A 16,892-nucleotide genomic window follows, 5' to 3' on the forward strand; every position below is an offset into this window, starting at 1 on the left:
GGTGGATTAAAAAGGATACCCCGACTTCGGCAGGGCAGAAGGAGGTACAAGACGGTGTGCTGTATTGCTGTGTGTGTGTGTGTGCTGTGCAGACATTCTGTGTTATGTGCATGTTCTATTCTAGTCTGTCCGTAGGCTTCCTCTGAGGGCCTATTGTGTACAAGGGGAGGTCACTTCCGCCTTATAAACAAACACATGTGGAGACCCACAGAAATACCATAGCATCGTAATGAAAGAGGGCAAAAATACTGATAACAGCAAGGTAAGGTAAACATAGCATGCTAAACCCAAAGCTTAACAGATGGCAGCTCTGTGACACAAACTTTGCTGAGTGGACAGACACACTGAGGCAGACACTGGCAGACAGACAGACAGACACAGATAAGCAAACAGACAGTGACAGACAGACAGACAGAGACAGTGACAGACAGATACAAGCGAACAGACAGCCAGCCAACCAGACAGAGAAATACTGCCTCAGAGGTCTACCTGTGAAAAGGTGTTTCACTGAAGATGTTTTCCTTGGTGAGACTCTCTGTACCAGTCAGTGACACCTCAGACAGACAGACAGACATACAGACAGACAGACATACAGACAGACAGCCAGACAGACAGACAGACAGACAGGAAAGAAGTCTACCTGTGAAGAGGTGTTTCACTGAAGATATTTTCCTTGGTGAGGCTCTCGGTACCAGTCAGTGACACCTCAGGCAGACAGACAGACAGACAGACAGACAGACAGACAGACAGACAGACAGACAGACAGACAGACAGACAGGAAAGAAGTCTACCTGTGAAGAGGTGTTTCACTGAAGATATTTTTTTTGGTGAGGCTCTCGGTACCAGTCAGTGACACCTCAGACAGACAGACAGACAGACAGACAGACAGACAGACAGACAGACAGACAGACAGCCAGACAGACAGACAGACAGACAGGAAAGAAGTCTACCTGTGAAGAGGTGTTTCACTGAAGATATTTTCCTTGGTGAGACTCTCGGTACCAGTCAGTGACACCAGCTGTTTCACAATCTCCAGCTTGCCGTTGTAACACGCCCTGCACCATTCAACACGGCAAGTATGAGTGTATCAACAAACAATGACTACACAAGGGCAATGGCACACATTGATATACACTCACACACATTCTAGGGTGTGCATGCGGGAACAGCAATATACATGTGTATACATGTTCACACGCACACATACACAAACACTGTCTCTAACACACAAAACTCGCTCTCTCTCTTACACACACACTTACAGTTACAGTCTCTTTCCTTCTCACACACACACACACACACACACACACACACACACACACACACACGCACGCATGCACGCACGCACGCACGCACGCACGCACGCACGCATGCATGCACGCACGCACGCACGCACGCACGCATGCACGCACGCATGCACGCACGCACGCACGCACACACACGGATGGTCGTTTTGGGCAGGTGGTCACAAGGGTAGGTTTGAGTGTACTGACAAGTGTACGGGGGTGTCACCATAGATGTTGGTGTGGTGCGGCTGAGCGCCGTGGTCCAGGAGATAGTGCAGCACCACCAGGTGACCCGACTTGCAGCAAAAGTGGAGCGGGTTGTGTCCCTCATCGTCACACACTGTCACTGAAATATAACATAACACGTGTCACTGAAATATAACATAACACGTGTCACTGAAATATAACATGACACGTGTCACTGAAATATAACATAACACGTGTCACTGAAATATAACATAAGGCCAAAAAAAAAATAGGTCGTTTACGGTAACATAGGCCAAAAAAATAGGGTCGGTAGGTCGGGATTGTTGGGTTTTTTTCCCGTTTTTTCCCCCCCAAAAAACCATATTTTTACGTTATTTTGCCAAAAAAACAAGATTTTTTATATTTTTTTCCCCAAATGCCAAAAAAAAGTCTAGGGTCGCGCGAAAAAACTAGGGTCGGTCGGGTTACCGTAAACAGACCTATTTTTTTTGTTGGCCTAACACGTGTCATGCAATACACTACACTTTTCTTTCTTTCTTTCTTTATTTGGTGTTTAACGTCGTTTTCAACCACGAAGGATATATCGCGACGGGGAAAGAGGGAAGATGGGATATAGCCACTTGTCAAATGTTTCTTGTTCACAAAAGCACTAATCAAAAAATTGCTCCAGGGGCTTGCAACGTAGTACAATATATGACCTTACTGGGAGAATGCAAGTTTCCAGTACAAAGGACTTAACATTTCTTACATACTGCTTGACTAAAATCTGTACAAAAATTGACTATATTCTATACAAGAAACACTTAACAAGGGTAAAAGGAGAAACAGAAATCCGTTAGTCGCCTCTTACGACATGCTGGGGAGCATCGGGTAAATTCTTCCTCGTCCCAACCAATATGGGACTCCCCCTAACCCGCGGGGGGCATACATTACACTGAAATGACATATAACCATACACAATGACACACTTCTCTCCACATACACAGGCCTCTGCTACCAGAGAACAAACAGTCAGTGCATAACACATGGAATTGCAAGGAAATGAAAATACACTCGACAAGTACAAAGTGTTTTCTCAATGTTTGTGTGTGTGTGTGTGTGTGTGTGTGTGGGTTTTTTCTTTGCTTTCGCAGAAATGGCAGAGATTTGGATTGCCTGTGATACCGACCATCGGCCTTGTTCTGGCCGTTGCCCTCCACCAGCTGCTGCACGATCTTCAGGTTGCCCTTGGCGCACGCCAGGTGTAGCGGCCGGTCACCCACACTGCCGCTGATGTTGATGTCCACCCCATTCTGTATCAGGAACTCCACCACCTGCCAGGTACACAACACAACACAGGTAAGATACATCCACCTGTCAGGTGCACAATATAAGTTACGTTATACGTACCCAACAGTCACCTTCACAACACAACACAACACAGGTAAGACACATCCATATTGATGTCTACACCCACCCTATGTCAGGAACTCTACCACCTGTCAGGTACACAACATAACACAGGTAGGAAACATCCACCTTTCAGGTACACTATATAAAATACGTAATACGTACCCAACTGTCACCTACAGAACACAGGTGAAACACATCTATATTGATGTCTACACCACCCTGTGCCAGGAACTTCACACAAACAAAAACTGATCCTGAGATAATAATAATAATAATAAATGAGCATTTATATAGCGCAACATCATAACTTTACAATTATGCTCTTTGCGCTTGACACATTTAAAATTAAAACACAGTTATACAAGCATTTACATCTACATTCATAGTCAGCAACGCTTAATTAAAAGCATACACCATCAAACATACATTACAAAAGATTCTTCCACTAACTAAGTAATAAAAACATGAATAAAATAGGTAGTGAAAACAAGGAAATACCAGCTGAATACCCTTAATCAAACAGAACCTGTTATCAACAATACTGAAAACAGCCCTAGATGTTCATAATTTTATTATAATACATTATCACATTATCACTAAAACAACAAATACACTACACGTAGCCTACTGATGGACTGAGAAAACAAAATCAGGGGTTGTATTTCTTGAAGAGGTGCGTTTTAAGTGCTCGTTTGAATGCTTGGGGTGACTGAGAGTGGCGGATGTGAAAGGGGAGAGAATTCCATTGTGTGGGTGCGCAGATGAGTCTTAACACTATTGTGACTAGCACTGCCACGGCGTTTACCTCCTGCCTGCCCAAGCTTGCCACCAAGAAACTTCCCAAAAATCAGTAACTGTAAAGAAATCTGTCTAGCAAGCTTGAATTAAGTCCAATCACCACCAAATTTTGTGTACTAATTCAAAAATGGATGCCCAGTTCAGTCGTGCTATTTATAAGTTTGTCACGCGATTTGTTTTAGCAAAGGGGGGTGAAAGGGGGATAATTTGTGTTTTTTAACGTTTTTTTGTGTGTTTTATTTTCGACTGCTTTTTTTAAAAGTTATTTTTTAACAGAAAGTATTATAAATAATGTTATAACCAAACAAGGTGTAAAACCTATGAATTAGCTGAAATATTGTTAACATTGTACACAGAAATAAGGAGACAGTACAAAGAAAAAAAACAAGCAAATCACGCATTCACTCACAGCATCCTGACTCAAATGAAACAAAACTGTAGATCTAACACTCACCAAATGATGTCTAGGTAATCCATATTGAATATAAGTCACATTTTCACAACAAAGTACCAACTGTACACCTATGAACAATTCCAAAAGGATTTGAAGGCTCCAGCCATCCATTGTTATCAGTGCTGCCACGCCCCCATAGCTCCTACACGATTCCGAGATACATGTTCGTCTAGCAGTATCACCGCCAACCACGTGTAGTTTGCCGACTCGTACTAGCAACAACGGGACTGTTTCTTCCTCACTTTCACTGCTTGTATCGCTTTCGTGAGGCGAAAACGATACGTCCGAATCATGCTCTACGGGATCCTCTAGGTCCAACATCCGGAGAATCTCCTCCCGAGACAAGGCTCGCCTTTGATTCATTTTTTTCCCTCAAAAACGCACACAAATCAGGCGGATTTGCAAATGGCAGAAGGGGACGCCAAGTGTATCAAGGGAAACAACTCAATTTATTTGCAAGCTTCAAAAACCGGGAAGCAATCACGAGTCGTGTACCCTCTATGGCTGGTACTGAAAAATGCGCTTCCCGTCCATGGGCGTGTCAGCGCTGGTACTGATTTATCAGTGTCCCGTCGCGAAAGTGTTAAAGGGACAGAGGTATGAGTATCCAACAAGAACAACAAATATAAGGCCTAAAAAAAAAATAGGTGTGGTTACGGTAACCCGACCTACCCTATTTTTAGGGGCCGATCCTATAACTTGTTATTACATTTGTAAAAAAAAATTAAAAAAAAAATTAAAAAAACGAGTGCAAAAAACGCAATGAAAGCAAAAGCGCCTGTGTCGCACACTTATTTCCCTGTCAATTAGGTTTAATTTGTACACATTAGAAAAAAAAGTTTAAAAAAAAAAAGTGATTGCCTATGTTACCGTAACCACACCTATTTTTTGGGGGGGGGCCTAAGCAAACACATTTTTCATGTGCAGGTCAAAACATGTTGTTACAGACGTTTTCCTGTCTTCAGGATTCAATCTGTCCCTACAACAGTAAACAGTTAATAGGCTAGAGTAGAAACTAGAATAAAGACAAACAAAAGCACATGTATTTTTTCTGCTGAAGTTAATCTTACTGATTATAGCTTGTAGCTCAGTTGGTAGACCACTGGATTAGTTAGTGATACTCGGTCCACTGATTCAGATAGACACTGGTCTACTTTATGTGATGACTCAGAGATGGTATCCATGTCCGGGTGGGGATGTAGCTCAGTCGGTAGCGCGCTGGATTTGTATCCAGTTGGCCGCTGTCAGCGTGAGTTTGTCCCCACGTTCGGCGAGAGATTTATTTCTCAGAGTCAACTTTGTGTGCAGACTCTCCTCGGTGTCCGAACACCCCCGTGTGTACACGCAAGCACAAGACAAGTGTGCACGAAAAAGATCCTGTAATCCATGTCAGAGTTTGGTGGGTTATAGAAACACGAAAATACCCAGCATGCTTCCTCCGAAAACGGCGAATGGCTGCCTAAATGGCGGGGTAAAAAACGGTCATACACGTAAAACTCCACTCGTGCAAAAAACACTAGTGTACATGGGAGTTTCAGCCCACGAACGAAGAAGAAGAAGAAGTATCCATGTCCCATCCCCTTGGCACATAAACGACCTCAGTCATTCTGCCAGAAGTGATTACATCACTCACACACCTGGGTAGCAGAACTTTTACTGTTGCCGGCTTCCCGCTGGGAAGAACCAACCCGTATTTCCCAGTAAGGCCACACACAAAAAGTTGTATGTTTCTGGTAACATGGCTACAAAAAATAGGGTAGCTTTTACTAACACACAAATTGCGGAAAATGGTATTTTCCCTTCGGTTTTCCTCGTTTTTACCCGGTAATGACCTTGTCGTGACCTCCACAATTGATGTCTGTTAATCAGATGATCGTCATGTCTAGAGATACGCTAATCCCAGAAAACAACTGAATTTGAAAGCTCATTCTTACAAACAGTTGCAGAAAATGGTACTTTCCCTTGGTTTTCCCTCGTTTTTACCTGGTAATGACTTTGTTGTGACCTTTAAATAATGCGAGAGTCAACTATATTTGCGTATTGTAAAGCATTCGTACAGCCCTAGACGTGTGTAAAATTTCAAAGCTCTAGCTTAAGGAACGGGCGAATAAATGAACGCAGTGTTAAGTGGTTCATCTAGGAATAGCCTTGAAGACTGCAAGCCTTACGCTGATGATCACCAAGGATCTCTTGCTACTCAGATGTGTCTCAAAGTTCATTTTTCAAATATTCAGCATCATTATATTGGCTCTAGCTCTCATCAGAAATAATGCTACCTTTTAAAATTGAAATACATTATGCTCTGAACCAGATTGAGGAAGACTACTCCCCTCTGTTAATTTTTGTTTCATGCTGTAAACACTATCCCTAGCATTTGTAGCATAGCATTAAACCAAAAGGCACCATTAAGTTGTCATATTTTGCTCGTGCATTGCTAAATATATGTAGATAAACTTTGAAAGTCAAAAATGGGGTTCTGGAAACTATGCATGTGGCACTGAACTCGCACCACGAAGCGACATTTTTTCAGGATACGTCTGGCACGCTTTACTGGGCTGGGGGTTAGGAAGATCGGAAGGTCATAGTGACATAGTATACGGTTCAAATCCATTCATATTTTACAGATATTATGTAAAGACATCATACTTGACAAAAATATATCCATTGAAGCCAAACAACAATACTAGTCTTGTGTGAATTTATTTTTAATCAAAACTGACGTACATTTTGGACGACGTCTTTACTGGATTTAGGGTAGGGTTCATAATAATGATACTGTCACCAGAATCCTCGGCCAAATCAGTTGCAAATTGTTTTGTGATAATCACAAGATACCAACTAACACAGTTATATGTAAAAAGTACCAGTTTGAGTTCGTAATTTGGCTGAGAACTGGTTTTTTTCAGAGGCAAGCGTCTGATATGCTCGTGCATCCCTCTTCAGGGTATAGTTGAATTTTGACTGAGAAGAGAAAGTGCGCCCTAGAATATTTCTTGTTAACATCGATTTTTATGTTTGGCAGGCCCCAAGCTTCCAAACAATACCCATCTGGTTGAGTCCGCTTTTGGGTGCACAGTCAGCCCTCCGCCGTGACGGAGTACAAGCTTATCATCCAGAGTTCAGGACAGACACTGACGACAAACCTTTTCATGTCCAAAATAGCAGGCAATATGCAGGGGAGAGAACTTGACAATGTCGCCCACGTCAATCTGAGCTCCATGAGTCTGCAGGATCCTGGCTATCTGTTGAGGAAAAACCCACATCGCAGTTGGAGTCTATGACCCTTTGTAGATTAATGCATAAACAATGACCATCAAAAATGACCATCAGCAACGGACCAGGCTTGAAAGTGTATGTTATGGTAAATGTTTGCGGAAAAGGTGTGTTTGGCTCACGTAAGTGTAGCCTATGCGATCGTAACTTTGTCTGTCTGTGCGTTTGTGCGTGTGTTTGTGCGTGTGTATGTCTGTGGTAGAAACTTTAACATTTCGTCATTTGAAGACGTCACATTATGACGTAAGAGGGTTAGACGTCACGCGAAGGAAGAATTACTGAAAGTCTCGGTCATTGTTATTTTGAGCGGGCCGAGACTAGTTGGCAGTCGTGTCCCTGTAAGTAGGCTACATGCAGACAGACAGATCTAGATCTAGTGTCTCGCTTTCTTGCACAGTGTCACCTATGCTTACTGTGTGTGTGTGTGTGTATGTGTGACGGAGTGATTGAGCTTGTGTTACTGTTTGTCGATTTCTTACGTGAGCCTTGAAGGCTTCGCCTCTTGTTTTTGTTTTGATTTGAACTGTGACAGGGAAGAGCAACTGCGGCGGTCAGCAGGCAGTGAAGGAGCTTGACACTCAAAGGATTTCTTTCTGTACGTTTAATGGTCCACTCTTCATACGCTGTGTTTACCTCCAGATGTCCACACATGGCAGCGATGTGAAGGGAGGTAACCTCGCTGTGACCCGCCTGGTTGACCTCTGACCCTCCGTCCGCCAATGCCTCCACTTGTTCCACGTCTCCCTGGGCAACAAACACCATGACCATTTTGTATGCAAGTGTTAACTAGACTGCCTTGGAGAATGAGAAACACTTGATCTTGCAGCGGTCATACTTTTTTGAGGATGAAAGTTGCTTGTTCATTTCAATCTTGTTCTTCTTCTTTGTTCATGGACTGAAACTCCCACGTTCACTACTGTTTTTGCACGAGTGGATTTTTTACGTGTATGGCCATTTTTACCCCGCCATTCAGGCAACATACGCTAATTTCGAAGGAGTTCATTTAATTAAATGCTTCTTATTCTTTCAGGTGCCAGGAGTTTGGTTCTGCATAAGGCCAAAAAAAAAATAGTCTGTTTACGGTAACCCGACCGACCCTATTTTTTTCGCGCGACCCTAGACTTTTTTTTGGCATTTGGAAAAAAAACAAACAAAAAAACGTAAAAATATGGTTTTTTGGAAATAAAAAAAAAATCCCGACCTACCGACCCTATTTTTTTGGCCTATGTTACCGTAAACAGACCTATTTTTTTTTGGGCCTAACTCTTACTCTATTACATGTACGTATAACTCTCACTTACTCTATTACACATCATACGCATAACTCTCACTTACTCTATTACACATCATACGCATTAAGAGCACGCTTACTCACCTTGGTTTCTCAGATCTTGAAGAGTGCTCTACGTCATTTGTGTAAGCTTAAAATTAAATACATTTTTGTTTGGGTTTTTTGGTCCACATTGAAAACACCCTTTCAAGACCTCCACAAATCTGAGAAAAATCAGGTCTAAACAGGAGGGAGACCTATACAAAATTAGAGGTAAATTTACATGTTATGAAGAGAAAATCGAAAAAAAATTGACTCTCGAGAGGCAGGTGTCTCACCCTGTAGGCGGCTAGGTGGAGAGCGGTGAACTGGTTTTTGGACAGCGTAGACCACTTGACCCCTTTCCGTAGCAACAGCTTGATCTGGCTGCTGCTAGCTGCAAACACATTAACACATATATTATATACTAGATGAATACCCGCTTCGCCGGGTAGCCGGATTCGCCGGGAAGAAGTAGAGCCGAATACCCGACTTTGCCGGGTGAGTGGCGCACCGTACGCCGGCTTTGCCGGGTGAGTGGCGCACCGTACGCGATTGACGCCACACGAAGGAAAACTTCTAAAAATAGTAACGGGAATATGGATTGAGCGTTGTGGACAGTGACCTTCTAAAAATAGTAACGGGAATATGGATTGACGCCACACGAAGGAAGGGAGATAAACGCAAAACACTCGAGAAAATAAGGAAGAGTTACTGGGAATGGATCTGGGAAGATGAACAGAAAAACCAAAATCGGTTCAGCGCTGCGCGCTGAGAGCACGTGTTGAAAATTCTCATCGACCAGGTTGTGTCCGGGGTCTACCTGAATATGCCCACCAAATTTGAAGCAGATCCATCGAGAACTTTGTCCGTGCATCGCGAACACACACACACACACACAGACAGACACAAGTCGTATATATATCATATAGAAGTCATTTGCTTGCAATGCTTCAAACATGCATGCAAACCAAGATGTTTTTCTTAAATCTAGTGTTAATAAGCATACTTACCATACCTTACACTTGCCTTGCCCTGGGGGGTTAGGTCGGTCGCATTCGATGATCTAACAAAGATAGCTGTCTTTTTTGCGCTGGATTCTGGAAATAGTCGGGGAGACCTGACAGCTAGTTGCGCGTGCAAGGGGGAATCACTTTTTACCTGGGTGAATCTCTGTGAAAACTTTCACCCTAGGTCGCCAAATCCCCCCAAGGCTGACAATTGTAAGGTATGGTATAGCAAGTGCAATTAAATTCAAAGTTTTCTAAACCTGTAGGTACTGAGCTGTGACTTTATTTGTAATGTGATCCTTAACCAATGTTTACTGTGTATATCATATAATTGACATGCACACACACAAAACAGAAAGAAAGAAAAGTCTCTTTGCACCCGGAAATCAGATTATTTTTGTTGTTGTAATGAATACAATTGGTAAACACCAAAACACACACACACACACACTCAAAGTCACACACACACATGCACACACACACACACACACACACACACACACACACACACACACACACACACACACACACACACACACAGAGCAACAAACCTCCAGAAATACAGCTGATGTGTAGCAGAGACAGGCCGGTGTCGGTCGTGTCCCCAGCATTTTCCTCACTCAGCAGACTCCTCACGGTCGACAGATCACCAGAGCTGATACAAAAGGAAGACTGATTAAAATTTGTCAGTCAAACAGAATGCATGCATACAATACATGTACACAAATTATTCTCTCCACAGTTTAATACAAATCACAGTTCCTTAAAAATTCACCAATTGCGGTCTTAATCTTTCTCAGTTTTATATACTCCTGATGAATTTCCATAGATCTCTACAAAATTTCATTTATGAGCATCAGAACAAACATGTGAGCAAAGACATGCAATGAAAAAGTATTCTGTTTCATTATCTGTTCAATTTGAGCTGACTGAATTACCAGTGAACAGGGAGAACAAATCTTGTAGGTACACTAATACTTTATTCATTATTGTGAGAAAATTTACCATTTTCTTTTTAATATTACACACATTATTAAATCTGTTTTAAAGGCTTACTAACTTACTCCCGTGTTTACAAAGTATAGTTTGCCCACAATCGATGTCAAACGCACCATAAGACCATATAATGACGATATGTCGTCATGCGCGGACCATATACGTGCATTTCAGCTTGTTCTAGCCTCTGAAAAAGTGAGGATGTCAACAACGACACGGAGTTCTCTCCCTTGCGTCAACAGCGCATGTGTTGCCAAATCTATAAATAGGACGATCCAGATCAAAATGAAAATTAACATATATCTCAACATTGAAGGGGTCCTAGACCACAATATTTTGCAGGGAACTTAATTTAGCATGTCTCCAGCTGTTGGTAAAGCAATTAGCGTGTATAGTTATCGAGTACATATGGCTTTAAGTACCCAAATTTTGCATTAGGCCAAAAAAAAAAAAGGTCTGTTTACGGTAACATAGGCCAAAAAAATAGGGTCGGTAGGTCGGGATTTTTTTTTTCTTCCAAAAAACCATATTTTTACGTTATTTTTTTTTTCCCCCAAATGCCAAAAAAAAAGTCTAGGGTCGCGCGAAAAAAATAGGGTCGGTCGGGTTACCGTAAACAGACTATTTTTTTTTTGGCCTTATAGTTACACACACACACAACACAAGTAACATAAAAGTACTACTAATGTTCACCCTACCAAATTCTTTATGTCTTTTTAGTAGTAATCTTTACCTGCATGCCTGCTGAAGTTCGGTCCAGTCTGTTTCCTTTGGTCGTAGATCCTCTATAACCTTTGACCTGAAGAGGGCATAACTCTCACTGATCTTCTTTTTCAGTTCATCTGCACAAAGTCATTCAACAGTTCTAATCAAAATAAAATTAACTCTTCACCCACGGTATCATGAACACGCATTAAACAAAAATTGAAATACACACAGAAGAGTGCATGCACGCGCATGTGCATAATTCAATTGTTGAAGAACAGTCAATACATTAAGTTTAACTTGAACAAGGGAATGAAGAAAAATAAGTTTGCAGCAGGAACAATGTATGTAAAAGTTCGATGACGTAATAATTATTCAATCCAAGCAAGCAGACTTTATAAACAGCCAGCATGCCAAACAGTCAAACCTGCCCTAGCTGGCAACCACTTCTTGATCACGAACACCTGCTCTCATTCTCAACAGCCACTACAACTTGTACAAGGGATCCTCCGAAAGTTTCTATTTTATTTTGTTTATTTCTATTTGTTAAATTCCCCTTTCCAAAGCGACCACTTGTCTATAATGACCATTTTTGTTTGGTTGTAGTAGATAGGTTCGACAGTACTGATTTTAGAGTTTAAGTAATTTCAGTATCAAATCGTTGGATGAATATATATTGATTATTGAAACAACCAACCCTGAGAAACGTCACACTTACCGGTACATGAATAGGTCGGCCTCGATTTATAGTTGCCCATCCTTTCCAAACTGATAAACTGAGCCTCAAATTTACGTCACCAGTGTTACTTTCTAAATGTCATGACAGCTTTTCCAGGGAGATATTCGCTGTGTATTAATTATTATCCACCAGAATCTTGAACAAACATACACATACATGTTTGATGAACTTCATGAAGAATGGTATTTAAACACAGACCCAAAACTCTGTTTTCAGCGTAGTAACTCTTAAATGTTGCTGTTTAATGAGCCAGAACGAAAGAACTTGTTCAAAGTCATTTCATAATGCCGTTTGGCGGATCTGAAATGGGCCTAATTCCACGGATAAACTATTTTACAAGTTATTATAAACTTTCCGTCGTCTGCCAGTCCATTTGGAGGCCATCTTTAATCTCATTCAATCTCGTCGAACCTCGCGAGATCTAGTCCTCAGAACATTGGATACGATGTCAACAACATGGACGTGAAAGTGGGGATAAGTTGGCACGGACCTGCTTCGTTTTGACGTGCTCTATCAATATGGAGTTCAGCTTGATACGTTCGTGATTCAGACCGACACTTTTTGACTGTGGGGGCTGAAAAGCGTCATGTGCGAGAAAGATGGCGTCCTGCAATTGGGCGAAAGAGGCGTATTTTTCGGACCTCATGTGCGCGGACAGACGTGCTCATACAGCTTTGGAGTTGTTTGTGGACGATTTGCATGCCGACAAGGACAAAACCATTTACACTTTTCTCTGCCATTCCGGATCGGAGGACTTTCTGTGGGGGCTCGTACGCCTCCTTGGCAGCGATAACCCACGGTGAGTTTGAGAGGTGAAATAGCAAATTGAAAGAAACAACACCAAAGGGCAGTGATGCGCTTTACTCTGCTACCAGTGGTTCGCAACAATGCCGGTTTTCAAGCCCCCCCCCCCCCCCCTGCCTTTCTTCATTTTCCTAAACTCACGTGGGACCATATTCTGCCCTGCCTTTCTCACTGCTCACTTTAATCGTAAACAGAGAATGAGATCACTTAGTTTAATTGTAAACAGAGAATGAGATGCCATGGATTATAGTCACAGAAGCATGTCTGATTGCAACTATTGAAATTACTATAAGGGATAGATCTATACAAATTAGAGAGTAATCTCCTTTATTGTAGGTGACCTGTTATTAGAATGGTCTAACATCACAAGCACCACAGTGATTTTAGGGGTATTTTTCTCAGTTTAATTGTTTAAAGTGTTGCAGCAGAGTAAAGAATGGAAGATCATGATTTCCAGATTCTGAATGGAGGAATGTCAGAGCTTTTTTTTGTAATACCATATATGGGAATCTTTTGATTTAAAACTATCCCCCCAAAAAAGTTTTAAAAAAAGTATCTAAGTTTAACTGCTAGATAAATTAAGCTCTCTAATACTGTAATAGGCGATTTTCAGAAATAACTATGTTGGGTTTGTATCTGTTGTGAAAGAGTGAATATTTTAGCTTTTATTGAGTTAAAATTCCCTTGTGACATATTAATTAGGCACAAAAAAAAATTGTCTGTTTCTGGTAACATGGCTAAAAAAAAATAGGGTCGGTAGGTAGGGATTTTTTTTTTTAATTTTTTTTTTTTACCCCAAATGTAGACCAATAAAACTAAGTTTAAAAATCACGCAAAGAGACTGGATTCACTATACATAGAGACAAGACACTCAACACATTTACAAATCGTCAGCGGACTTTCGTTTTCACACGTTTTTGTTGTTCATTTTCTCACCCTGTCCTTTACCACCAAAAAAAAAAAAAAAAATTTTTGAGTTTGGAAAAAAAAAGTTTAGGGTCGGCGCCGAAATTTAGGGTCGGTCGGGTGACCAGAAACAGACAATTTTTTTTTTTTTTTGGCCTTAGGCAAATTTACTAGCGAGGGGTGTACATGGACAAGGAGTACGCGTGGAAAGCTTTCCTTGAGATGAAAGCCAGAGTATTCACTCTTTCAGGCAAAAAAAAAAAAAAAGGCTGTTTACGGTAAGGCAAAAAAAAAAAAGGTCTGTTTACGGTAACCCGACCGACCCTAGTTTTTTCGCACGACCCTAGACTTTTTTTTGGCATTTGGGGAAAAAAAAAAATCTTGTTTTTTTGGCAAAATAAAGTAAAAATGTTTTTTTGGAAAAAAAAAAAAAAAATCCCGACCTACCGACCCTATTTTTTTGGCCTATGTTACCGTAAACAGACCTTTTTTTTTTTTGTGCCTAACATAGGCAAAAAAAATAGGGTCGGTAGGTCGGGATTTTTTTTTTTTTTTTCCCCCAAATGCCAGGGATGTTGTTAGGCGTCGGACATCGGACATATAACGATGAAAATCCCCAAATGTCCGATTCACATTGCCGCATGTCGGTCAGATGTCCTATCGTTTTAGCCTGAGCGTGGTCATTGTCCGATATGTACTTCATTCCTTCGGACAGCGCGATATTCGTTAATTTTAATTTCAAGATACAAATCTTCTAAAAGACCGAACGCTCTCGTGTTCAGCTGACACTGAAGTTGCCAGTGCCGCGTGCGGATCTTTTCTTTTGTCAGGAATTCCCGAAACGTTTGCGGTGTGCGCCGTTTGGGTATAACCGTCTCGGTGCAGCGCACTGATCTAAAAATAGTGGATTATTTTTAGATCGGTGCATGCTACAGGAGTACGGGAGACAACTCCAACTGACTAAATTTGTCGTCTGCTTTTGTTTTTGATACGAGACGAAGCACTGAATTATGCCGCTGAAAACAAACTAAAGCCTGCAAAAGATCAGCATTAGATCAAACCAATCATGTTGTTTTTCAACTTTTATCCAAATCATGCAGTTTGTAATCAAACTTCAAAGTAAGAGCTCTGAAGTTGTTCATGTTGTTTTCTTTTTTGTGGTTTCTTTGAAACTAAACAAATACAACATTATACGCACACTGTGTTGATGTATTTACGTATTTACTATATTATGTGTGTGTTCTACAGCGCGTGGGTGTGTGTGTGTGTGCGTGTGTGTGTGGGTGCATGACTTTGGAACAATTCCATGGAATGTGTTATAAGCTGTTTGGCGCAAATTCATAATGTCCTATTACACTTTCTGAAAGCGGTCAAATGTCCTATTGATGCTGAAGAACTCAGGACATTTGTCCTATAGGTATGAATTTGTAGCAACATCCCTGAAATGCCAAAAAAAAGTCCAGGGTCGCGCGAAAAAATAGGGTCGGTCGGGATACCGTAAACAGACTATTTTTTTTTTGCCTCACAACCCATACAAAGTGAAACCCAACAGAGTTATTCTGGAGTTCTTTTATGCCCTTTTTTCACTTAAAATTATAAGGTGGTTGGAATGTGCATGGACATTCAGATTAATTTTTCTTAAGGCCAAAAAGAAAAATATGTCTGTTTCCGGTAACATCGCCGAAAAAAAACGGGTCGGTCGGTCGTTTATTTTTTTTTTTTTATTATTATTTTTTTTTACCTTTTTCTTAAGTTTTGTTAACGTCTTTTGGCGTGTTTTTTTTATGGGTTTTTTAAAACGCTTCCTTAGTTTACTTACAATTATTTAGGACATGTTTTTAACCTAGATATATTGAAACTAAATAAAGTATACTTGACTGCATTTGGTTTTTTTTTGGTTTTTTTGTGCGAAAAGCGAAAAAAAACTTTAGGGTCGGTCGGGTTACCGGAAACAAACATATTTTTCTTTTTGGCCTAATCTCACACAAAAATTTGTTCGCGTATACATACATGTGCGAAGTATAGTTGTTTGTGATATGGTGTTTTAAGTTTTTTATTTTGTCTATCTCTTTGTTTGTTATTCATTTCTGGTTTATCCCACTTCTTTTGGCTTGCACCCGATAGCATCAGCAGTGCACAATCTTTTTATGGAAAAGTTATGACGTGTGAATATTTTTCAGAACCTTTTCATCTCTCTCTCTCTCTCTCTCTCTCTCTCTCTCTCTCTCTCTCTCTCTCTCTCTCTCTCTCTCTCTCTCTCTCGCTCTCTCTCTCTCGCTCTCTCTCTCTCCAGGGCTGGTTGAAAAAAACTTGTATGCTTATCCCACAACCCTCGTAAAATCAAACTTGATTTGAGTTGATCTTCCCCCCATGGAACTGTAAGTTCTTCACATCCAACTTCCAAGGAAACAAATCGTACATGCAGAAAAATGTCCATGCTAGGTTGGTGTCTATAAACCCATTTAAAAAGAAAAGAACATCGCTGAGAAAAATGTTAAAACAGAAAAGCATTAAAAAAAATACAAAAATCTATAAAAAAAAAAATATATATATATATATAAAAAGCTGCCACGTATTTTCTAGAATTTTCTTGGCCATGCATTTCTAGTGGTATACATTTTTACAGTATCCAATAGTCATTGTTATTCCTTGAGCAAAAGGAGATTAAGCTACAGTTGCCCGGCAAAAGGGGGGGGGGGGGAGCGTGTGGCACCTGAAGTGAATGGAATCACATTAATAGTTCTGATGGGTTTATTTCTGCTCCATTGATCTTCTCACGTTACATGCTTTAGCTGGGCTGCCCCATTGATCTTCTCACGTTACATGCTTTAGCTGGGCTGCCCCATTGATCTTCTCACGTTACATGCTTTATAGCTGGGCTGCCCCATTGATCTTCTCACGTTACATGCTTTATAGCTGGGCTGCCCCATTGATCTTCTCATGTTACATGCTTTATAGCTGGGCTGCCCCATTGATCTTCTCACGTTACATGCTTTAGCTGGGCTGCCCCATT

General features: G+C 41.0%; 2 protein-coding genes across 2 annotated transcripts in view; one reads left to right on the top strand and one right to left on the bottom strand.

Moving 5' to 3' along the window:
* The window catches only part of LOC138948388 (serine/threonine-protein kinase TNNI3K-like), a 37,884-nt gene extending 25,339 nt beyond the window's left edge, over positions 1–12,545 (bottom strand). The window contains exons 1-9 of the mRNA XM_070319918.1: positions 12,149–12,545; positions 11,459–11,567; positions 10,281–10,384; positions 9,019–9,116; positions 8,044–8,154; positions 7,281–7,379; positions 2,662–2,806; positions 1,494–1,632; positions 951–1,055 (exon numbers count right to left, since the gene is read on the bottom strand). Of these exons, the coding sequence (XP_070176019.1) occupies positions 951–1,055; positions 1,494–1,632; positions 2,662–2,806; positions 7,281–7,379; positions 8,044–8,154; positions 9,019–9,116; positions 10,281–10,384; positions 11,459–11,567; positions 12,149–12,188 (950 nt within the window). The 5' untranslated portion in view covers positions 12,189–12,545. The remainder of the gene's footprint in view (positions 1–950; positions 1,056–1,493; positions 1,633–2,661; positions 2,807–7,280; positions 7,380–8,043; positions 8,155–9,018; positions 9,117–10,280; positions 10,385–11,458; positions 11,568–12,148) is intronic.
* Positions 12,546–12,613: 68 nt separating this feature from the next.
* Positions 12,614–16,892, top strand: part of LOC138948493 (uncharacterized) — a 51,052-nt gene continuing 46,773 nt past the window's right edge. Inside the window, exon 1 of the mRNA XM_070320048.1 lies at positions 12,614–12,968. Within this exon, the coding sequence (XP_070176149.1) occupies positions 12,769–12,968 (200 nt within the window). The 5' untranslated portion in view covers positions 12,614–12,768. The remainder of the gene's footprint in view (positions 12,969–16,892) is intronic.

This window comes from Littorina saxatilis, linkage group LG15, assembly GCF_037325665.1.
Source record: "Littorina saxatilis isolate snail1 linkage group LG15, US_GU_Lsax_2.0, whole genome shotgun sequence".
Lineage (NCBI taxonomy): Eukaryota > Metazoa > Mollusca > Gastropoda > Littorinimorpha > Littorinidae > Littorina > Littorina saxatilis.